General features: G+C 39.4%; 1 protein-coding gene across 4 annotated transcripts in view; it reads left to right on the top strand.

Annotated features, from left to right (window-relative positions):
• The window catches only part of LOC122787177 (transducin-like enhancer protein 4), a 728,148-nt gene extending 709,938 nt beyond the window's left edge, over positions 1–18,210 (top strand). For all 4 annotated transcript variants that reach the window (XM_044053755.1, XM_044053754.1, XM_044053756.1 and 1 more), the window contains one exon: positions 16,402–18,210. In XM_044053755.1, coding sequence (XP_043909690.1) covers positions 16,402–16,509 — 108 coding nt within the window. In that variant the 3' untranslated portion in view covers positions 16,510–18,210. The remainder of the gene's footprint in view (positions 1–16,401) is intronic.
• The last annotated feature ends 6,557 nt before the right edge of the window (positions 18,211–24,767 follow it).

Raw genomic sequence — 24,767 nt, 5'->3', positions numbered from 1 at the left:
CATGACTGACAAAGCCAGGAAAATTGCACAAAAAATATGGTAGCTCCATTCTGGCAGTAGTCAAGGATAACTTTTATCTCACTCATGAAACTACTGAGTATAATCACAAATAGAATAATACAAGCAGAAGTGATTTCTTGTCATTAATTACTTACTTTACTTTACATTAAACTATAAATTACTGACTGTTGTATCTGATGTCTTATATGCTGGTATATTGCACTGTATTTATATTTCTGTGCTGTATTCTAAGTAATGTAACCCCATGTAATTTGCAGACCTAATTTCTATATGTCCCCAACAACCCCTCCAGTTGTTTGCAATCTGTTACGCGCAAGCACCAAAATGACACAGTAAACTATTTTGGCCAGCAGTCACTTCAGCAGAGAGACCACGTATGCACAAGCACTTCCCTCATACACAATTATTTCTCCAAGCAACATCCTCATTAGTATGTCCAGGTCTACATGCACCATGAAACGTTTCCCCAAGCAAGCCTTCAGTAACATTTCCGAGTACGTGCAACCACCAGCATGAACACTTCACCCAAGCAACCCCTTCAACCCACCAACATAAGTTAATAGGTCTGTACTAGACTAATGGCCTTGGAGCCTTTGCAAGCCTAGCCCATAGGATTAGCCTGGCCAGGTGCATACTGAAGGAGGTACTGTAGTAAACGATGGGTCTGATAAGGGTAAGTACAGTATACCAATGAATTCCACGGATCAAGATGCCACACTACGTTATAAAAATTCTAGTTGAAAGCCATGTTACTGTACATATACTTCCCCAAATCCTAGACTACTGGATCTGTTGTTACAGGTGTGTTATCCATGAGGCAGTTTCCTGGGGTAACCAAACTTTCACAGGGTACTACAATGCATTTTGTGGCATTGATTTTTAAACCATGCCTATGGCACCTGTTATTTGTCTACATTAGCTCTTCCTAGAGGATATTAGCATCTTGAGGGGATTCTATGACTGCTCCCAGAAGTTGCCTTTTTGTTGAGGTTCTACCTGAGAGACAGCTTGCAATCACGAGTGCAACATATGGGTTTAGGCATAATCCTGAGATTTTTTTTTTAATGCCAGAGCGAGGTATTGTAACAAAAACCTTGGCCAGCTCAAGGTAAATAATATGCAGAGTTCTGCTCTAGTGTACTGCCTTGGTGAACTTCTCAAAGTCTACCAGACCAAGCAGGCATGATCTTCCCTTCACAAAACCGAACTGGGTTGGATCGAGTGTCTAAAGTTTTCCAATATCATTATTAATCATTTTTATGATTAGCCTTTTATGCAAAGCCATGGAAATTGCCAAAACATAATTTTTTGTTGCCAGCAGACTCAACAAGACCAAACACAAATATTCCTGACTTTCACTCTAACTTGTGATGCATGTTCATGCTGTATCCCAAATGACTGATCTAATACTATGATATCAAGTCTTGTATTTATGTTAGAAAATTCTATCTTTAAAAAAAAAACTGGCTCTTGTAATTTCCAGATTAGGCTCAAACATCACTCATAACTGGTGAGACAGTTTCACCATTCCTACATATTGTACATCCACATCAGACCTGAATTTGAGACACAGTCTGCCCCCTCTCCGGCAATTCAATGGAAGTGCTTTGCAGCATATCAAGAGAAGCATTCATGAAAACTCTTACAATACATTACTTTTACATATCACAAACATGACCCAGTAAAATATTCTGTACACGACGGGTTGCAAAAGACAAGGGGTATGCCTATCGACAGCAGCGCAAGATAAAGGCAGAACTGGGCAACACTAAGATAAAAGTGGTCATTAATACATCAAGGCCACAATTTCTGAAACAGTGGTGCGTCTCTTTACCTGCTTTCAAGTGCAAGCGAATCACATAACCATGAAAATATAAATGTCAATGCGCATGAAATCACAATCAGAACAGATAATGACAAGGCATGGCAGCACTTTTGAACAGCTTATTTTACACCACATCTGACCTATCCAGCAGAAGACTGAAACCACTGTAACCAGCTTCTCCTAAGAAAATATTGCCATTAAACACATACTACCATAACACAGTAGAGCTGCCGAAAGTTCATAATGCATTTAAATGCAAAATCAGTGCTGCAATCACCTATTACCGCTGCAACAAAACTGCCTTTTCAGTTTGCCATCGGAAACTACCTACTGACCTTTTCACCATACAATGGAAAAACTGAGTACCTGCTTTTCCTTACTGCATCTTGACTTAGTATGGAAAAATTCACTCGACTGAGGTTGTGTTTACTGGTCCAAAGTTTGATATGTCAGCAACTCGTTTATCCTCCACCAAAGCAATATGCATTTTAAAAGACCATAGGGTGCAGCTAAAGTACACATCCCCAAAACACTTAGACGAGGAGTCACCGAGCTTTAAGGCCTTACCTTGATGAGGAACACAGTTGTAACCGTTAATAAATTTTTGATGCGCAAGAAAAAAAAAATGTACATGGTTTACAGCTAAATGAGAAACAGCACAGTTAGCTTGAAGGTTTACAAGGATGTATTGAATACTTGCAATCACGCCAAGACACGAATAAGTAGGGCTTCTTACTAGATAGGGGAGAGCACCACTGACCTGTTTGCCTTAGGGCTCCGTTTCAACCCTGGCTGACCATAGACACAGTACTGGCGATTTATGTAAAATATGCAGTGTTACAGCTCTAGCTTTCTGCATCTCTGCTACAAATGTAATGAATACATCACAAAATATTTTAATGCATGTATCCGTAAACATTTTAGTAAGCGAACTTTCTGAATAAAGTCATACTGCTTGTACAACCGTTATAGCAAAAGTTATGCCTAGTAGCTAATGTAGACAGGATATCAATTCTGCCAGTCTATAACCGGACAACCACAGCATGAGAAAAACAAACGGACGGCAGCTGTATAATTAGACTATCTTATCATAATGAAGAATTGGGCAGGCTCGGAGGTGAAAAACCAATGACTCTCGGTTTCAGCTTTTTCTTTGGAGACCGTGACACTACCGGAACGGCACGATAAGCAAAGGAATGTAGAAGTAAAGTGCTCACAGTGCAGAAAAGCAAAGGGAATATCAACTCTAAGACCCTCTATTTATTTGGAAGGAACACAGTCGGGGGAGGGGGTGGAGGTGTTTAAATAGGTGACTCCGATTGGCTAACACTTGTTCCTTGATGAAATGCAACCTAAATTGGCTTGTTGTTGGGAGGAAAATACAGGGTGGTTTGCAAGCCGATTTTCTCAGTAAAGTTACACATGAACAACATGAAACTCCACTCTGAAACTTAAGTTGACAAGGTAACTGACAAAGTTCAGTTACTTTTTCAACTTAATTTTCACAAGCGGAGTTAGAATATGCAAGCAAAGTCACTAGCACTAGGAGAAGGCACTCGGGTGTAACCATATGCATTTCCTACCGTCTCACAGCATGCTCGGTGTTAAGCACAGAGGCGCCATGAGACGGTAGTCGGAGTTAATGAGTTAAAGCCACACTGGAAACCACCTTAGGCATAAAGGAAGGATTAGTTCGTAGAGAAACTCTGTCTTGATGAAAAATGAGGAAAGGTTCCACTGCCATTAGTGCCTGTAGCTCTGAGACTCTTCTAGCTGAAGTTATTGCTAGCAGCAGGGCAGTCTTCCATGATAGGAACTGAAGATCTGCAGAAAAAGCTGGTTCAAAGGGAGGTAACGTTAGTTTTTCCAGAACAAAATTGAGGTCCCATGTTGGTGTAGAAGCTCTCCTGGGTGGTCTAATGTTTTTTGCCCCTCTGAGGAACTGCCTTAGAAGAGGATGTGAAAATAAAGGTGGATCCGTGTTGTAGTGAGCTGAAATAGCTGAAGCATGGAATTTAATGGAGGAAAAAGGAAGTCCTTTGTGCAACATCTCAGCTAAATACTGTAGAATGTGAGACATGTGAGGCTGAATTGTGTCTTGGCCTTTAGCTTGGTTCCAGGCACAAAACCTTTTCCATTTGTCCGAATAAGCCTTCCTGGTGCTTGGCCTCCTGGCTTCCAGAATAACATCCAGAACTGCTTGGGAAAGAGGAGCTGATTGGATGTTTAGTAGATTTGCCATTCAGCCAGATTTAAAGTTTTGAGCTGGCTGTGTAGAATCTGATTGTTTTGTTGTGTGAGCAAATGGGGGGTTTGAGACAATATCCATGGTGGGCTGTGGGCCATATTTCTCAGTAGCGGGTACCAGTGCTGGCGTGGCCAGTCTGGGGCTATGAGAATCAGTCGTGGCCTCTCCTTTTTGACTTTCAGAAGGAACCTTTGTGAGGAGAGGCAATGGAGGGAAGGCATATACTGTCAGGTTTTTCCAACTGAAAGAGAGTGCGTCCACTTTCCAAGCTTGATGGTGAAATGTCCTTGTACAAAATTTTGTTAGTTGATAGTTTTGAGGACTGGCAAACAGGTCTATGTCTGGAAGGCCCCATTTTTGAGTTATCATTGCAAATATTTGTGGATCTAGTTTCCACTCGTGGGGATCCTTGATGTGTCTGCTGAGGTCGTCTGCCAATATGTTGTTCTGTCCTGGCAGGAATTGAGCTTGTAACTGAACTTGGTAAGCTAGAGCTGTGTTCCATAAGATCATTGCTTGCCTGCATAGAGGGTAGGAATGTGTACCCCCTTGCTTGTTTATGTACCACATTACTGTGGTATTGTCCGTCTTTATTGCAAGTTGTCCTGGATGTAATAGATCCTTGAAGGCTGTCAGAGCTTTCTGTACAGCTAGCATTTCTTTTTGATTTATGTGCAGATTTCTTTGATCTGCAGTCCATAGGCCTTGAATGCATTGCCCTGCCATGTGTGCCCCCAGGCGTAATCTGAAGAATCTGTTGTGATAGTTTGTCTGGCTGGAGGCAAGGTGAAAGGCTGACCCTTGTTGAGGTGACATGCCTGTGACCACCATAGAAATTCCTGTTGAAGGCAGGGAATGAGGGATATCATTGTGTCCAAGCTGTGGCTGTGTTGAGACCATACGCTTTTTAGGTACCACTGTAATTTCCTCATATGCAGCTTTGCAAATGGTATTATTAGTATGCAAGATGCCATGAAGCCCAAGGCCTGCAGAATTTTTCTTGCAGTTAATTGGGTCTTTGTTGCCATTGTCTTGAAATATTGAGTCAGTTGTAGTTGCTTGTCTGGCGTTAGATAAGCCTTCTGGGCCGTTGTATTCAAGCTGGCACCCAGGAATGTCATTTGTTGTGAGGGTACTAGATTTGACTTCTTTTCGTTTACTGTGTACCCCAGGCAGTTTAGTAGATGCTTTATAAAGGCCAGATGATGTAAGAGAATGTATTTGCTTTCTGCTTGGATGAGGCAGTTGTCCAGGTATGGATATATTTGAATTCCTCTTTGTCTGCAGTATGCAATTACTGGTGCCAGGCATTTTGTGAAGACTCTGGGCACAGTAGGTAAGCCAAAGGGCAGTGCAGAGAATTGATAATGGGTTGAACCTGCAATGAAACGGAGGTATCTTCTGCAACTTTGTGTGATAGGGACATGCAGGTATGCCTCCTTGAGGTCCAACGTTACTAGCCATGCTTCCTTGTCCAACATGGGAAGTAGCTGCTGTAGTGTTAGCATCTTGAATTTGGGTACTTGTAAGTAAGTGTTTAGAATTGAAAGGTCCAGAATTGGTCTCCAGGCATTGTCCTTTCTGGGAACTAGAAAGAGTCTTGAGTAAAATCCTTGGCCTTGCTCTCGAGTAGGTACCAGTTGAATGGCTCTCATGTCCATGAGAGCTGTAACTTGCTTTTGTGCCTCTGCCCATTGATTTTGTGGCAAGTTTGGCATTCCTCTTTTCATTAGCAAGGTGTGAAAGTGGAATCTGTATCCTCGTAAAATTATGTCTAGGACCCATTTGTCCTTTGTGACAGTGTGCCAGCTGTCTGCAAAAAGTGCTAGTTTTCCCCCCAAGGGGGCTGCCAAGAGAATACTGCTTGGCCAGATGAGGTGAAAGTCACTGAGTTTGCCTTCTGGTGGATTGAGACCTGTCTTCTCCTCCCTTCTGTGCTGTAGTGCCCCATTGTCGAGGTTTATACTGGGCTTGTGGTTGTCCTCTGCCCCTTGGGCGTCTGTATTTACCTCTCTGCGGTCTGTCAGTAGCTGGAAAGGACCAATTTTTTGTTGGCCAGTTTCTGCTGAAGCGAGGGGGTTGTACCTGTAGGAAATATTTGACTGTCTGCATAGATTTTGCCTTATCCTCCATTTTCTTTAAAACTTCTTCTGCTTTAACTCCAAAAAGAACATCCTGCTGTAAGGGAGCATCTAGTAGTTTTGCTTTAACATGATCAGGCAGAGTTTGTTCCTTTAACCAAGCATGCCTATGTATAACAGACCCAGTGACAGCTGCTCTGCAGGAGGCCTCCAGAGAATCAAACCCACATTGTAAGGTATGTTTGCCCACCTGCTCAGTGGCGTGCAACAGATCCTGTACTTCTTTCAATTCTGATTGTTGAGGGAGAGTGGCTATTCTTTGTTTTAACTGAGAGATTAGGAATTGCTGATACTTAAGCATGTGAAATTGGCAATTCAGTGCCCTCATAGCTAGTGTGGCAGAGGTGTAAACCTTATTCCCCCACCTGTCCAGTGCTCTGGAATCCCTCTCAGAAGGAACTGGGTTTTTAGCCATAGAAGCCTTAGTCCCCTTGGGACCCTGGGAAATAGTCTCTGGATCAGCTACAGGGCTTTTGTAAAGAAATTTGTGGGAATCAGGCACTCTATAGTATCTATCAGGCTTAGCCGGAGCAGGAGGGAGAGAGTCTGGGTTCAAACTGGATTCTAAGTAAACATCATCCACAATGTCCAAAAACTGGTGGGATGGCAAGTGGTCTGTGTTGGGGGAGTAAAAGAAACTCTCTGAGCCTTTTCTTTGAGTCAGAGTAGTCCTGTCCTTCCCAGTGAAAATGTTCCCTCATAGTGTGTAAAGTTTCCCCAAAGGAGTAGTCTTCAGGAGGAGAAGCTGAGGGAATAGAGTCCTCAGCATCAGAATCTTCATAAGGAGAGAAGGAGTAATCTTGGTCCTCAGAGGAGTCTGAAGAAATGGACACTTGTTCAGAGGATGCATAATCTTCCTCTTGTCTAGGCCTTTTGTCAGGAGGGGGCTGGGAACCCCTGATTAAAGAAATCAAATCTTCAGCCATTTTGAGCATCTGTTTCTTAGGCATGGGGCCTTGAACAGGAGACTGAAGTGCAGTCCTTTTTGATTTAGTAGGAGTCGTCTTAGAAAATGTTTTAATGGTGAGAATCGTCGGTCTGAAAACGCCTTCAGAAACCGATGGCATTTCTGTAGCACCGACGTCCTTTGTCGCAAAGTCGTCGGAAGGGCCTGAACTAAATGGCTGTGTTGGCCTGCTGCATTCTGCCAAAAATTCCGTAGCGGTCTCGGGTTCCAGATCTGCTGTAGTCAGGGGCTGCGTCAGAGCCTCACTGAGGACTGGAGAACCAGAGGCCTCGGAATCAGCCGAGGCCTCGGAATCTGGCTTAGGCCTGGGCTGTCTTGTCCTTATCCTTGCGTTTTTTTGTGCACGCCGGTAGTCAGTTGCTCTGACGGCATGGTGTAGTTAAATTTCCTACCGAAGTAGTGTCGTGCGAAATCAAAGCGTCTTTAATAGTACGTTTATTAAACCTAGCACGAAACTGACAAGTAGTGACATCGTGGTTTGGGCCTAGGCAAGGTATGCAATAAGAATGAAAATCCTTATGAGGTATTTGCTTCCCACAAGAAATACAATCGTTAACTTTTTCTGACATCGGTCTGAGGCAAGAAAAGTTTTCCCAATGGGGTACTTAGCTTTATAGAAGACTTCGGTCTGAAATTCGCATTTGAAAATCTCAGGAGTCGGCCGACCAGCACTTGCGAACTGCTTCTGCTTCGGGCACCGCACGGCAAGAAAGACTGAAGAAAATGGCATCGGTTGCATTATATATACCCCTGGCGCACTGACGTCAGGGAAGAGGCGACAGCAACCGACGCCGGACCAAGACTTTGGAATTCCGGCCGACTGCGGGACCGCCTGACGACAGGATAACCCAAGTGTGATGACTGCAGCAGGGTAACACGATGAACATGATAAGGAAAGAGATCTAGGTCTCCTCTCCGAACGAGACCTATGAGGAGGAGAGACCGGCCTAAAATTTGGAGACCGGCCCCGAGGGACTTGGAGCCGAAGCAGATTCAATCAATACACTAACTTCCTGCGGCTCTGAGGAAATGGAGCCGAGGATGCCACAGTAGATTTCACTACTTTCTACGGAGGCTCCGAGGATACAGATGGAGCCGGAGAACGCTTTTTAGCCTTAGAAGTTTTACTCTTAGAGGGAGAGGACTTGAAGCTAGAAGCCCTTCCCAAATCCTCCTTGAAGGAGGGTTTCAAAAGCCCTTTCAAAATTAGTTTGTTCTTCCTCTCCTGAAGAACACGCGGGCTAAATGCATAGCAAAAAGTACAAGATTCCTGGAGGTGAATAGTCCCCAGACAATAAACATAGTGTGTCCATCTGTGATAGACATCTTATAACCACATTTAGTACATTTCTTAAAGCCCGAGGGCTTATGCTCTTCCATAGCCTTAGACATAATGAGAGAAAACACCAACTGTTAATAACGATCAACCGTTAATATATAAAGTGCAGGAACTAAGCAAAACCAACAGACAAGTACAAAAGACCTCTAACTTAATCGGTCTCAACAAGAACACAAGGAAAAGACTAGGTCCTCTAACTTAAACGGTCTTAGCCTGAGGGATAGGTACCTACTAACAAACAACACAGAAGAAGGGGCGGACTAGGTCCTCTAACTGAAACGGGCCTAGCCCATAGGGGAAACAGTTAGCAGGACACCACAAAAGACAATAATACCAGAAAAAAGTTACACCAAATATTAGACCAGTACACACAGATATGAAAATAGCTTTTTTTTTTTTTGAAGCAAAAAACTGTCAATAAAGACAAAAGTGATACTTAGCCACAGCCAAGAGAGAGACCATGTCCGAACTATACGAGCGGCAAACGAGATCTGGGGAAAGGGAGCAGTGCAGTATGGGATACTATCTTAGCCCAGCCAATTGAAAGACTTCGAGCTATAGTATGGCCGAGTCGGAGCCGAGGTTCGGCTCCGAACCCACGGGTAAGAATGTAGGCGAGATTGGACTACATGACATACACTGTTTTCATGGCTTTCAAAGCCGTGAGCACTGTCAGAGAGGTACAGTCTGTTACATTTATACATACCGCTGTAGCTCTCAATATTAGATTTTCACAGGACATTCAGTTTGTAGTCTGTTCCTCATAAAATATGTGGATTTCAAACAAACCACTGAGGCTTGAAGTCACTAAATAATTATATATATTTGAGTTTCAGTGTTAGCCTTCTTCAGATTATGCAGGCAAAACACGTCTGTTATTCTATCAACTCTGTTAAATTTTTTTTTTTTTTTTTTTTTTACAGGAAGATAGGAACATGTTAAGGGTATGGACAGCAGAAAGAAACAAATGTTTTCTTCTGCCACTGTCATTTGCTAGTCAGTACATGCAGATACTTTTGTAGGGGATACTTAACATTTGTTAAAGTTGGGTCGTGTGCCATTCTGACACTTAACTGGCTTGTCTTTTTTCCGAATATCAGAGGATAACAGCACATTCTATGCACTGCATATAAATAAATGTTAATTCAGGGATAGGGGGATCAATGAAACTTTTTTCTTCTCTACTTCATTTTGAACTCATTTTTTAGACAATGCCACTTCTTTGATACTTATCAGATTTACTTTTCACTCTCTCCTTTTTGTACTAAAAACATGTTGGGAATACAGTCTAGCATGGGTTATTTAAGCATTGTTACAAAAAAAAAAACAAAACTTGCTGTTAATAAGATTAAAAACAGATCTGGGTTTTTGGCTCTGTATACCACTGCCTAACATTTCTGCCTTTTGTTGTTTCGATACTCTGTTCTCCCAGAGAAAATCCAAGTCATTACAGCATATTAGCTCATTAACCATAAGTCATAATGATGTATCCATTCTCCTTCAGGAACTTTCTTAGCTGTCCTGAGTCATTTTACAGAACAACAAACTTAACTTTCCACCTTTAACAGCATCTATAATCCTATGTAAACCAACTGTCAAGTCAGTTCTACTTGCTTTAACATTAAGGAGGATGCCTTATTAGCTAATAAGCAGAATGTTGTCTCCATCATCCAGGCTGTACTGCACACTCTAGGGGGATATATTTTCAGGTTTCCAAACAGGGGCAAAAGTATGAGACAATTATGCAGGACAGCCAAAAGTATGATGTTGACGCAAATACGTCAGTCATATAGAAGTAAGTAAATTTCCCCAAAAAAAAAAACTTGGGTATACATGAATAAATGATTGTTGAAGATTTGTTTATTAGCATCCAATATTCTCACATCCACAAAATCAAGAACAGGACATCAACAAAGAGTAAACAAAAATAAAAACATTGTTACTTGTGGAGACTAGAACCCCCATATGCAGGGAGGGCTTCACCCTTCACTTCCATATTTAATTATACTAATTCTGCAGATAGTGCAGTTTTAGGGTTAGTAAAATAACTGAATGCAGTAATCTTCACAACACCAAAAACAGTATAATGAGAGAGAATATATTTTTCATCTCTGCAGATGCTGTCAGCAAATTAGTATTTAACAAATAGAAATAGTACCAGTACAGCTATGTACAACAGTTCCAGTTTAAAGGCACAAGGTGGTGCAGTTATGTGAAAATAATCCTAGATCAGATGGACTTTTTGTGCTAGATTTAGTTTTTGTTTTTTTTTTGAGAAAAAGGATTGTGTAGACATAACTTCAATCAGCAAACAAAAGTATTTTGGTATTAAGTGTTTAACATAGAAACAGGAGAAAAGAGCAAAATGTATTACCACTTAATGTTTGGTAAGGTTTACACTAGATTAAAATCTCCAGTTTTGAATTACTATCTCAAAAAAGAAAAAAAAAAGAGAATACATTCTGCACTTAGTCATCAGTAACTTGCAGGAATGCATCAGAGACTTCTATTTAACCACTTAGCTACAGACTACACGTGTGACACATAAATTAACACCAGGTAGCCAGTATTAAATGAAACTAAATGTAGGCTTGAGTGTGCTCACATCAGTAAAACTACAAAGATATATATATACATGCTTGAACTACAAGCCCTCTGAGATACTTTCCTCCCCGTCCCCTCAACATTTTGTAACACAGCAAAGGACCACAAGCCTCAGTGTCATACCTCATTCATCAAATACCTCTCAACTGTACAGATTTTCGCCTCATAATTTTGGTGTGTCCTTCCTAAAATCTGTGCTTTTTTGGCAAATAGCTGAGGATTGAAGTCATTAAATAATGACAAACATTTGAGCTTGACTCCACATCTTTCAGAAAATTCATGCTAATGCAAAGCCTATTACTCTATCAGCTTTCTAAGTTTGTAAGAGCAATATTTAAAATCTGTCCCAATTTGTCTCCCCATCATTTTAGGCTTTGTCCAAATTTTTTGCTCTAAGAGGTTGAGAGGTATCACCATGCCTCTAAAATGAGATTAACTAACACTTCCTCTGTAAAGGCAGCTTGAACCTCTGCCATATCCTACATACATGTGCATATGTATGCGCACGCGCACACACACACTCTTCCATTCCACAAAGTATCTCATTAGACACTTTCCAGTCTTCTGAGCTTGATGGTGAGCATACAGATATCCCATGTTTACAAAACCACAGTCAAAAGTATCAATACATGTTGCATTAAACATACTATGTCACTGTCAGTTTCTCTATTTTAGTCAGAGATTTACCCTGGATAGGCAAATATTTCATCAGGCTTTAACCCTGGATTCTTTATTCATTCTTAGGGAGATATACAAAATATAAAGATTGATTACAGCTAGTGTCTTCAAAGCTTTTAAAAAGGTTAGCTACACTTTTCTTTTTAAGGTCCTTAGTAAATTTGGTTTACTTGATGTTTTTATAAATAGCATCAAAACACGTTACTGTTAATCCTGTCTGTTATAACCGTCTGTCTAAACTGATTGTAATTAAAAGTGTTACCCATACTTATTTAACCTGCATATTAAACCATTAATCTGTCATTATTCCAAATCCAGTATGCACATTGTTAATCAGTATCACTTTATCTTTTGTGACATTTGCTGATGATATTTTTATCTATTTTCAAAACCCCACAAATTACCTTCCTAGATTTTAAGGCGCTACATTTTCTAAATGTAAACCTAACTTGGAATATCCTGTTTCCCTTTTTGATACTTAAGCTGTGTTTAACCCTTCTCTGAAATTAAGATATCAACCAAAACTTAAAATATACAGGCATTACATTTTCTTAAAATAACTGCGGTGGTGGTGCTGTGGTAGCATTGTCGCCTCACAGATAGACGTCCTGTTCGATTCTCAGCTAGAGCGTCTTCTGTGTGGAGACATGCGTGAATGGGCATACCTTCGTTGAAGGCTGTGCGTCAGAGCTGGCAACTCGGCATGTAAAAATCTACTGCCAATCATTAGCGGACCGGAGTTCTGCTGTGGCGACCCCTAACTGAGAAAAGCCAAAAGACACAACAACATTATTTTCTCAAAATAACAAAGATTACATGTAAAGAATGTGTAAATCTGTTGGAATACTTCTTATCAAGATAGACAACCCAAATATTTCCTTAATTTCTAAAATTAATATAGGGAAGATAGTGATCTTTACTCATTTCTTGTTTATTAGTTCTTCTTGTCACAACGTTCCTTCCTAACCATGTTCTTCATATAATTCACTTTGAAATAAGTAATTCATCTGATGCACTAAACATATTAAAATCACTTCTGCTAAACTCACAGCACCTAAAGAATTTGGTGGTTTTAATTTTCCCAACTTTGAATGCCACTTAGTAAAAGGGTCAATTTAACTTGTTCAGTTTTTAGAAATATAGGTTCATAAGTTCATCTATATGTTCTAGGATAGCTGCCTTTTTCAGATCATTTAAGCCTAGTCAGTTTCCCTTTGTGACGATCAATCTTGTTTGAACTACAGCAGATAGCCTTTACCCTCTGCACCAATCATACCTCTCAACTTTTTAGAGCAAGAAATCTGGACAGAGACATCAGTAATAGGACAAAGGCCCAAAAATGGGGACACTTTTTAAATATTGCTCTTACAGACTTAGAAAATTGATAGAATAACAGGTTTTGCATTAGCATGAATTTTCTGAAGGGGACAAAGTCTGACATTCAAATCTCTGTGATTATTTTCTGACTTCAACCCTCAATAATATGCCAATGATTTCCCATCAAAAGACAGTTATATGAGAAACAGACCAAAAATGTGAGCATTCTCAAAAATCTGTACAGTTGAAAGATATGGCACCAATTACTGGGTAACTATTTATCCACACCTTTTTGAGTACTATTGGTTCGATTCAAGTTTCGTATTTCAAACTACTTACTGTTCTGTTCAAAAAGCTTTTCAAGCATTAAAGTCTTGCATTAAGTGTTTCACCTCATTGGCAACTTACAATTAACAAACCTAGTATTTTGGTAGCTAACCAAATGATTAACAAGTTCTAGACTTTTTCTTAAAATGTTTTACCTCTTCAGGAATGTGATGTGTGTAATCTTCCCATTGTTGGTATATGCCCCATGTCCGCCTTCCCTAAAAGGATGACAATTCTTGCTAACTGACCTTTGCAGTTAATAAACACAACAAAATTAAGTACAAACCTGTCAACATTTGTTAGCATTAAACTATGTTTTTGCTGTTTAGGTAGGCCAAGTAAAATATTGTAGTATTAGTGACAATACAATGTTTCTTTCAAAATTAAGCAGACTTTTTTAAAGATACAAAAACAATTACCACAAATGCGTATGTTATTTTTGTATCATACACTCTTCCTTTTGCCAGTTAGAAAAACATCTTTCCATCTCTCTCTTAGTTTAGCTTTGGATGCATTCTATATTTTTCTTCAGGCTATATAAAAACTTGATAAACATTGCCCATATTAACTGGAACAAGAATTAAGCTGAGAAGTTACCTGTGTGATAATCAAACAATCTAAATATCTGCACCATAGTTGAATTTCAACACTAGGTGGAGAAGATAGCATTAACATATAAGAGTATATAATTCATAAGGTGAAATATTCACAACAAACGAAGCTACACCAATAAACAGATGTTTTAAATCCCACATACCTCTCAACCTCTTAGCGCAAGAAATCTAGATAAAACTTGACATGATGGGAAAACAAAAGATGAAAAATAGGGGCACATTTTAAGTATTACTCTTATAAACTTGCTAGAATAACAGGATTTGCATTAGCATACATTTTCTGAAGGATATGAAGTCTACAATCTCCGCTGAATGACACCTCAAACCTCTTGTATCATGGGATATATGCAAATGACCCTTATGAATGTCAGGCATTTCAGCTATATGGCAATTCTGAATGCCCATGACTTATTTCTTTTTAAGTCGTTTCAGTGGACAATTTCAGGCCAATAAAGCCAAACCTCACTAGCTGTGGATATGCATATTTCAGACTTATGACCTCATCATCAGAGCACATACAGAGTGTTTGACTAAGCATAAGAAACACGGGGCTGTTATACCCAGCTGATGTCCATTACCATTAGGGCAAATGCAGGGTTGGTTTTTCTGTGTGATCTTCTCACTCTTTGTTTTAGTTTGTTAGTTGGGCTATTTTGCAGTCACCCTAATGGTAATGGACATTAGCTGCTAGACAGGAATTGGATAGGATGAGTGACAACCTCAGTTGTCACTTACTGGCAGTTATGAGACTTGATCATAAGCCTCTCCATCCTTCCTGACTTGCTCCTGTTTCCCAGGAAAGCTAATCATAGGAAACACATTAGCCTGACAGCCCCATTCTGAGAAAAAGGCAGAATAACTGCTGCAGCTGTATCAGGATGCATGCATTTTTCTTTTTGCATTTCACTACAAGAAGGCACAATAAGTTCCATCTGAAAAGTGTGTGAAACTGTCCATCTGTGGCACCTTTTTGGAAGTGCAGGACCAGACACGAAGGCCTGAAACTTGGAAAATTCAACTCTGATCTTGACAAAAACAGCAAATACTAAACCTTGTTGTGACACTTTTAAGATGTTTTGCAGGGCAGTTTTATCCCACTGACATATGGTGATGTCACATTCCTACTGTAAATTGTGTGTTCCACATACCAACACTCAAGTTAGTGGCTGAGTATGGAGACAACCTCAGAATTTGCATTCATTTTCCCTATTAGTGTTTAATTTTTCACAATTTTGAAGATCACAGTGTTAGACTGTCAATATGCATCTTCACCACCTATTTTTGTTATGGCCAATAATCTGCCTGCTACTTTCTCATTCCTGTCTTGGTTCCATGCTAAGCTCTCTCTCTCTCTCTCAAGTAGTCTAAAGATCCCTTTTTTTTATTAAATATTAACCAGTCACCAGCTTTTGCTTTTACTGCATCACAACCTTCTGCGTAGCGAGTGTCAGATGTACAGTGCGGTGCATAAACAGAGTTAAGTGGGATGAGGAGCACAAAAAGTTACCATAAATTCACTGATTTTATATTCTTTTTCTCCCAAAGTGTCCAACAGAGCTACTACTTTGACAAGAGTATTATTGCAGTTTGCACTTAAATACATAATGCTCAAATCTGGCTAATGTATGATAAACCCCCAACTGTAGAAGTTTATACTGAAAGACAAAACCATGAGAAATACATTTCACTGAAGTAAGTAGCCTTACCTCTTGGTGTAATACAGTGAATTTATTTAAAGAAAGGGTGTTTCTTTAATAGCACCATTTTTGCTGTGAATTTTGTCATGGACAATGAGTGCTGGTAATGAGCATGCATGTTATTGCATGCATCATACCACTATGTAGGGCTAGAGTGCTCTTTATCACATCATTTCACGTATATGTGGACGTTCTCATTATGCTGCTTTGGGGCCAGTGTATGTCTATGAGATGAAGTGTGCTGAGTGAAAAAGACAGTTTTCCTGGTAGTTACTGTGTCTTTCCATGAAAGGCTTAATTTAATTAGTATTTATTTATTTTTAGTTTTGTTTGGAGACTTAAAACTATAATCGTGCTTTGTTCATTTTTCTGGAGTGTTTTTTTTTTTTTTTTTTTGGTCATTTGGTGATGGAATCCTCCTTTGGTAGCTGGCATTTCTTTCTATGAATGTTACCATATTTTATGACAAAGAACCACCACATTTTAGCTGTGGATTTCAAAAGGATATGAACAGAAGTACAACAGCAGCTGTATGATGTGCTTTTGCAAATGACAGAGGTTTCATGATGACTGACTCATGACACACACTAATATTTCTTCCCTCCCTTTCTCTCTCTCTTTAGTCTAAAGAGACTGCCTCTGTTCTCAGCTGTGATATCTCTATTGACGACAAAGTCATTGTGACTGGCTCTGGTGACAAGAAAGCAACAGTCTATGAGGTACAGTATTGACACCAAAGGCAGGAAGTCTTCAATGGAAACATGCTTCACCAAGCTAGTTCTCTATGACCCTCTCAGGAACAGATGAAAAATGAACTACACAACCACCTATTTTTTCCAGGATGACTATTAGTCCATCTTGCTCAGACAACCACTGCCAAGCAAAGAAACACGAAAAAGTAGACTGATTTCTGAAGGTTACTGTATTTTTTTTTGCAGTCAAAGTTTGAAGAAGCCAAACTGAAGTTTTGTGAATAACAGAGTACAACCATGGAATGATGTTGCATATGTACTTTACAAACTGATTATTTTAAATTTGAACTGTTTAGAAAAGCTGTTTGAATTTAACCTCTTGCGCTAGACAGAATTTTGGATTGCCATTTTATGAAACACTGACATTTTCATAATCCATGTAAAGTACTATGGATAAGGTAAGTTCTCCAATTTAGACAGCTGGAGTATTTCTCAGAGCTGAGGACATGGATCACTAGTATTTCAGTAGCCTGAATAAAAAGTATTTTAGCAGTTAACAGCAAACCAGGATGGAAAATCCATTACTACTCCTTTGCTAATGATTATGGGAGTTCACAAAATATACGGCATGTCTGAGAGTAGCTTTTCTGAATGTACCATCATTACTGGCTGTAGATGAAGTACTGGTGAGCCATTTCAGGTTCTTGAGCAGGCCTAAGTCGTTTAGGGACCATGTGGGGGGGGGTACTTTCCTTAGGTGCAATGGATAAGCAAACCTGTCTTGTATCATGCCTACAAATCCAGACAGCATCAGCACAGAACAGCTATAAAGGGGACTCTATAGAGTCTATGTCAGCATCTCCAAAGAAGTGAGCTGAATAAGTCACTACAAGTATGTTGTTTACACTGAATATGACTAGTATGGAGAGGACCCTCTAACTGCAAAATGCTTGTGTTTTTTTTTCATAACTAACCCCCCCCCCCCAACTGCACCAACTCTAAAAATGTTAATGTGCCAAGACTCTGAAAACATGCATGCCACAGGCTAGCTGGCAATTAGGGTAGGCCAATCCAATCCATATGAAGGTTAAGCACATGCATGAGGAATAACAGCTTAGCATAAGGAAAATGAGTGTATCAAGCTGAGTTTAGGACATCAGTGTTTTAGGTCATGTGGGCTGTAATAGACAAAATTCCAGGAATCCTTCTGCACTCCCTAAAGGTCTCTTAAATGCAGCCTGATTTATCTGTATTATGTGAAAAGCTAACTAGCCAGCTGCTCAAGTAATTCACTGTAATTTACTTCCTGTATAAACTGTTCTTCTTACATTTGTTCTTGAATAAGTAGTTCAACACTAATTTCTGCATATGCAGTCAAACAAATGCCACTTCTAATATTAATTAATTAATTACAACCACTGTATGTGCAGTATAGCAGTAACAAATTAGGGGCAAATAGTGAGAAATGGCCCCTCCACTTCTGTATTTTACATTCACAGTTAATGTCTCTACCACATTGCATACTGGACTATCTCTCTCATGGAAGGTAAATGTCCCTTCTTATTTTTTTAATCTATTTATTTGTAAAGAAAAGTTGTAACACTGGCTATTATCTCTACTGTGTAAAACAAGTTGCAGTTTATTGTATGGTCTTATATTTATATGATGCTTTATACACTATATGTATTGCTGATTACAATGTGTTAAATAAGAGCATAATTAGTAAATGTTTCCTTTATACTCAAAACTAAGAATCTGAATTTTTGTAAGTTAATTTAAAAGTTTATATTAAAAATCTGAAAATGAGCTTATTTCTCTACCTCAAAATGTTCTTAGGCAAACATGCTGCTTCCATTGGCTCCAGCTTTGGAACGTTTATTGCCCCTGTAATGTTACAGTAGAATATTCAGCATATTGCCACTGGCACCATATAGCACACACATTTAGTACCTGTGTGTGGCCCCAGCAGTTTAGAATCCAATTTTTAGTAGTCTAAAACCACAGGTCCTATAGAATTTGCCAGCCCACTGCCCAGCAAATACATCTTTCTCCATCTTGTATCATTTCCTTCAGTAGTTACTGGCACACTACTCAGAACTTCAAACATTAAATAGCATACTACCTTAGAACCTGCTGTAACATTTTAGACAAGTTTTTAGTACGTGTTGAAAAAGACTTTTTGCTGAAGGCAAAAATAGGCTTAAATCTAGTCATTCTTCTCTAATTTCCAAACTCACATTATCTAACAAATCTCCTGAATACTTCCTTTCCAATAATATCATCATCTTAAAAATTCTCTATTTATGCTTCATATTCAGAATCAACTGATGTATGTCTAAAAAGTATAACAATTTGTCCATTTACAAGACTTATCTTCTGATTAAAAGAGTGACAACTTTGGAAATGTAAATATGCATTTAAGGTCTTTTTTCAATATTAGACAAACTTATTTTCTTTCCATATCAGTAACATATAAAAAAAAATAATCTTAGGACCAGACAACTCACATGACACTTTAAAAAAATGCTGTACTACTATCAAGGTAACTAAAAAAAAGTGTCAATTTTATTAATGTTGCTGTTCTAAATAATACAAGTGTCATCTTGATAATGTAAATATGATACAATTTTTGCATGAACCTAGTACTAAAAATAAATTAAAATTTCCAGTACAGAAGAAGCAAATAAGCAAAAATGAGGACAGAGGGTGCCTCCAGAGCTACTCCATTCTTTTGTTGGAAATACTGACCGTCAAATTACATAAAATTGCTACTTTATGTAAGTTCCATAAAAGTTTCACTCTAACATCACAATTATTTAACTTCCTGTACATATTAGTAATATTCATAAGCCACTCCATACCCAGTGTGTGTGGTACCACTGACTACAAATCTTTAATGTCTGCTGATACTAAAATCAAATCTTCAGAAAACTGAAGATTAACAATGTTTTCAAGGAAGTGCCACAAATTTTTAAAATGTGCGGATATTCACTGAAAATATTTTTTTTAGTTTTTTTTGTCAACAAATACTGACAAAGGCTCTGAAATAGTACCTGATATTAAGACTGAATGTTTTATGGTGTTTCAGTATTCAAATATTGCTGGAATGACTGGATGTTCCACAAATAAAAAAAAAAATCTTATCAATATATTGTTGCATTAATAAATCCTTTAACAGACACCATATTTTGTCATATGCAGCATGTACTTCATTGCCTGAAGCAGTCCTATAAAGCAGGCTATCTTCTAATAATTCAGTCATTCTAGTTAAAATAATCTATGGTATCCATAATCTTTAACCCTGCCCTTTTGTCTGGTTTCATTAATCTAAAACATTTATTTTATGAAACTTCCAAACCTCCTGTCCATCTTTCTATTGATCATACATAAATTTCTAAATTCACATTCACACAGTTATTCAGAAACACTAACAAAAGGATTTTGTATTGGAATATAACAATTCTTTCTTATAAAAAAGTTCTTAATGACATTCATTTTCCGAAACAGAATCAAACATTAAAGCCAAGTTAAACTGTCACGTATAAGTCAATTAAGACTTTAGAAATGCCTGTCCTATGCAAAGGAACAAATGAGAACCACATTTTTGAAGAGCTTTCAGTGAATATCAGTCAGTTGTAAACTGCAGTAATTAAAAATATAAAAATTGCCTTCCAAACTCAAATTTAGAGTACCTTCACTTTCATTAATGATTTCCAAACTCGTATTGTAATCATCAGAACTTAAACTTTAATTCTTTTTAGCTTGAAAAATGTTACAGTCGTGTGATAAGTACATCATGTTAGACACATTATTTAAATGTGATATGGTAGTTTTGATAAAGTCCATTCAATAGTGGATGAAAGTGCTTAACCAATTTAGATTAAACATATTCAAGAGATCTCTCGCATAATTTTGTTAGTTCTCAGTGATAAAGAATGCAAGACTTTTGCAGATATCCATACAATGGCAGAGGTACTCATCTCTGTTTTACAAAAGAAAACTGAAACACTGATGGACCAGTTCATATTGGCATCAGTTGCTACTTTGGGCATGAAAGAGGTTTTTTTTCTTAAGTATTACCTTCTCTATATGAAAGGTCAGGTATGGGGGATTTATTTACAGGGCTTGAAGTTTTGATATATTACTAGCCAATATTTTAAGAAGGAAGCTAGTCTTCTATGTCAAATATGTTAGGCTTGCCTTGGCAGTAAGCTCAAATGAGGTATTGCCAGCACCCTCAAAATGAAGTATCAGCTCCAAGATGGCACTGGATTTCTTAATGATGGCCTTTAGTAAAAGGTACATTTTTGAAATAATCTACGGAGTCTTGCAGCAACTAAGAAGGATAAGTGTTGGCCTTGGTGAAAGTCAAAGATGGCAGTCAAATGGACCTTAATGATGAATTAACTAAGAACATGATTAAAAAGTTATGGTGGAGTAACATAGACCCTGACTGAAAAGCTCTGCCATGTACATAAAGTCTTGTCCTATGGGTGTCAGTTTTAGTTTCTGTTTTTTTTTCCTGGCTACCTAGTGTACAAACCTCTTCCATTCTTCCTTGTAAATTTTCCCAGTAGTGTGTTTCTGTGAAGAGGTTAAAATCTCTCTCATTGTACATGTGAACTTAGGGTTGTTGGCTCTAGTTAAGATTAGAAACACATATAGACACTTTGACGGCAGTGATGTCTGGGTGAGATATTCCTGAGAGGTGAGAGACTAGGCCCTCAAATTGAATACAGAGGGGCCTTTCTAGAGTGTTTGCCAGCAGCAGTGGAAACCATATCTGTTTGGTCTAATATGGTGCCCCTGGAATCAGCTTGGACTTCAAATTTGGGCTTATTGAATAGTTTTCAGTATGTCAGGAGAAGGTGGGTAACAAAAGAAAAGGCCTTGGATCAAATACTGCAACATTGTATCCCTTACCTTGTTCTTGTCTTTTGGAGTGAGACAGCAGAAAGTCTGGCATTTTTATGTTTGATGGTGATTTATCACAGACTGTTATCTTCTGAAAATTCTATTGTTCTTTTCTGCTGTAGAGACCATTCATGTGGTAGCAGTAGGCTTCTACACAGCCTAAGAGAAAATTAATTTGCTAACAAAAAGAAGTTGTGGGCTATACCACAATTCTACACCTTCAGAAGGAGTAAGTGCCTCCTTGCCTGTTGAAATACCATACTACTGTATGTAGTCCATATACACTTCTAAGGGTTGCCATGGACAACACTGTGGATGGCTTGCAAGGGAAGAAGCACTGCACAAAACCTCAACACATTTATGTGAAGTAAGGACTCTTATCTGGACCATGAAGCCTGGATGGGCTTGACCTGGAAATGCCCCACCCCAAGGCAGACAAATCCACAGGGAACAAAGTACGGAACTTTTTGCCTAAAAAAAAAAGATTCCAAGATGGCTGTATTCTGAAGAGCAGGTTGATTAGAGCTTTCCAAGTTTGAACTGAAAAAGTTTATACTTGTTATTTACAACCCTAACAATTTGGGTAAAATTCAGTTCCTGGCTGGACACCACACTGCCTGGATGTCAGCAAAGAAAAAAATCTGGAGAAAGTAAGAGAAAATCAAATAGAACATGAGAAGAAAAAAAGTACAGTTGTGTGCCTACCATAAATGTAGATGTTTGAGTGTATTCACTGTTGCAGTCATTACTCTTGGGTTATCCTGTTGGCAGGCTATCCGCAGTCGGCCTTAATTCCAAAGTCTAGTTCCGGCGTCAGTTGCTGTCGCCTCTTCCCTGACGTCAGTGCACCAGGGGTATAAAAGATGCAGTAGACGCTATTTTCTTCAGTTTTTCTTGCCCCAGATGTCAGGTGCCCCCAAAATGGTAGGCTAAAAAATTATGCCAATAATTATGCATGCAGTAAAATAAACATTTCCTTCATCTACAAGCAAATACACCACATAGGTTGTATAAAACAGAGAAGTATAGATAAGTCCCAGCAAAGAAAAGGGGGATGGTGGGTGGGTAACCTGGACTGCAACAGTGAATACACTTGAACATCTACATTTATGGTAGGTACACAACTGTACTATGTTCATCATGTTTCACTGTTGCAGTCATTACTCTTGGGTTGAATCCCAAAGCTGAGGTTGGGTGGCTGGGCCTAAATAGGATTTTGAGAGGCTATAAGGCCCTGCAGAACTGCAGTGGCGAAGCCTGCTCTGGATTTAGAGTAGAGAGGTAAATGGTAGTGCTTTGTAAAAGTGTGCACTGAACTCCAAGTTGCAGCCTCTAAAATGTCTTTGGTTGGTACACCTCTGAGAAAGGCTGCTGAAGTGGCTGCTGCCCTGGTAAAATGAGGCCTAATGCCCTTGGGCACTGATTTGCCATGTTGTGAGTAGCAGAAACAAATGCAGTGGCCTATCCATTTTGAAATAGTCTGTTTTGAGATAGGCTTTCCTTGAGATCCTGCAGCATATGCCACTAAAAGTTGCTCGGTTTTTCTGAAAGCTTTAGTTCTGTCCAAGTAGAAGCATAGTTGTCTGTGTATGTCCAAGGAATGCAGAAGTCTCTCACCCTTATTCTGTGGGTTTGGATAAAAGTTAGGCAAATGAATGGTTTGGTTAAGGGCCACACTGGACACTACGTTAGGCATAAATGTTGGGTTCGTCCTTAGAGAAACCCTGTCTGGATGGAAAATGATGAAAGGTTCCACAGCCATGAGTGTCTGTAACTCTGAAACTCGTCTTGCAGAGGTTATTGCTAGGAGCAGAGCTGTTTTCCAAGATAAAAACTTTATATCAGCTGTATTGGCTGGCTCAAAAGGCGGCAGTGTGAGTTTTTCCAAGACATAATTGAGGTCCCATGCAGGTATTATGTTTTTGGCCCCTCTGAGGTACTGCTTTAGCAATGGATGGGAAAAAAATAGGAGGTTCCATATTGTAATGAGCTGAAATGGCAGAGGCATGAATTTTAATTGATGAAAAGGATAGGCCTTTGTCCAGCATCTCAGGTATTGTAAAATCTGAGGAATATTTGGTACAGATGTGTCAATTCCTTGTGCCTGGTTCCAAGCACAGAATCTTTTCCATTTTTCTGCATAATATTTTCTGGTACTGGGCCTCCTGGCCTCCAAAATAACATCCATCACTGCTTTAGAGAGAGGTGTGTTTTGAATGGTTACATTATCTGCCATGCTGCCAGATTTAGGGTCCTGAGTTGGCTGTGCAGAATCGGATTGTTTCGCTGGGTCAGTAAGTGAGGAATTAGAGGCAATGTCCAGGCTGGGCCTTGAGACAAGCTTTTTAAGATTGGGTACCAGTGCTGGAGTAGCCAGTCTGGAGCAATCAGAATCATTCTTGGCTTCTCTGACCTTTAGGAATACCTTGGGGAGGAGAGGCAGAGGAGAAAGGCATATACTGTTAGACTTTTCCAGCTGAATGACAGAGCATCCACTTTCCATGCTTGCTTGTGATAAGTCCTTGTGCAGAATTTCTGTAGTTGGCAATTGTGAGGGGAGGCAAATAGATCTATGTCTGGGCATCCCCATTCCTTTGTTATCATGCTGAAGACTTGTGGATCCAGTTTCCACTCGTGGAGATCCGTGAGGTTTCTGCTTAGTTCGTCTGCCAGAGTATTGTTCTTTCCTGGCAGGAATTGTGCTTGCAGGTGTACTTGATAAGTCAATGCTGTGTCCCACAAAGTCATGGCTTGTCTGCAGAGGGGGTAGAAATGTGTGCCTTCCTGCGTGTTTATGTACCACATGACTGTAGTATTGTCCGTCCTTATCAGTAGTTGTCCTGGATGGAGTAGATCCTTGAAAGCTGTCAGGGCATTCTGAACAGCTAGCATCTCTTTTTGATTGATATGTAGATGCATTTGGCTTGTGGACCATGTGCCCTGAATACATTTTACTGCCATGTGTGCTCCCGAGGCATAATCTGATGCATCTGTTGTTATTGACTACCTGGCTGTGGGTATAGTGAATGGCTGTCCCTTGTTGAGGTGACAGGCATGTGCCCACCATCGAAACTCCTGTTGCAGGCAAGGAATGAGGGTAATTAATGCATCCAGGCTTTGACAATGTTGAGTCCAGACACTTTTTAGGTACCATTGAAGTTTCCTCATATGCAGTCTGGCATATGGAATTAGCAGAATGCAGGATGCCATGAAGCCCAAAGCCTGCAGAATTTTTCTTGCAGATAACTGGGTCTTTGTTGCCAAGAAGATAGTTGCCTTTGTTTGTCTGGCGTGAGATAAGCCATCTGGGCAGTTGTATTTAAGCTTGCACCCAGTAATATTATCTCTTGAGAGGGTACTAGTTTTGATTTATTTTCATTTAC

The sequence above is a fragment of the Protopterus annectens genome, chromosome 13.part0 (genome assembly GCF_019279795.1).
Source record: "Protopterus annectens isolate FY-2018-M chromosome 13.part0, PAN1.0, whole genome shotgun sequence".
Taxonomy (NCBI): domain Eukaryota; kingdom Metazoa; phylum Chordata; order Ceratodontiformes; family Protopteridae; genus Protopterus; species Protopterus annectens.
This window is presented reverse-complemented; position numbering and strand designations above follow the sequence as displayed.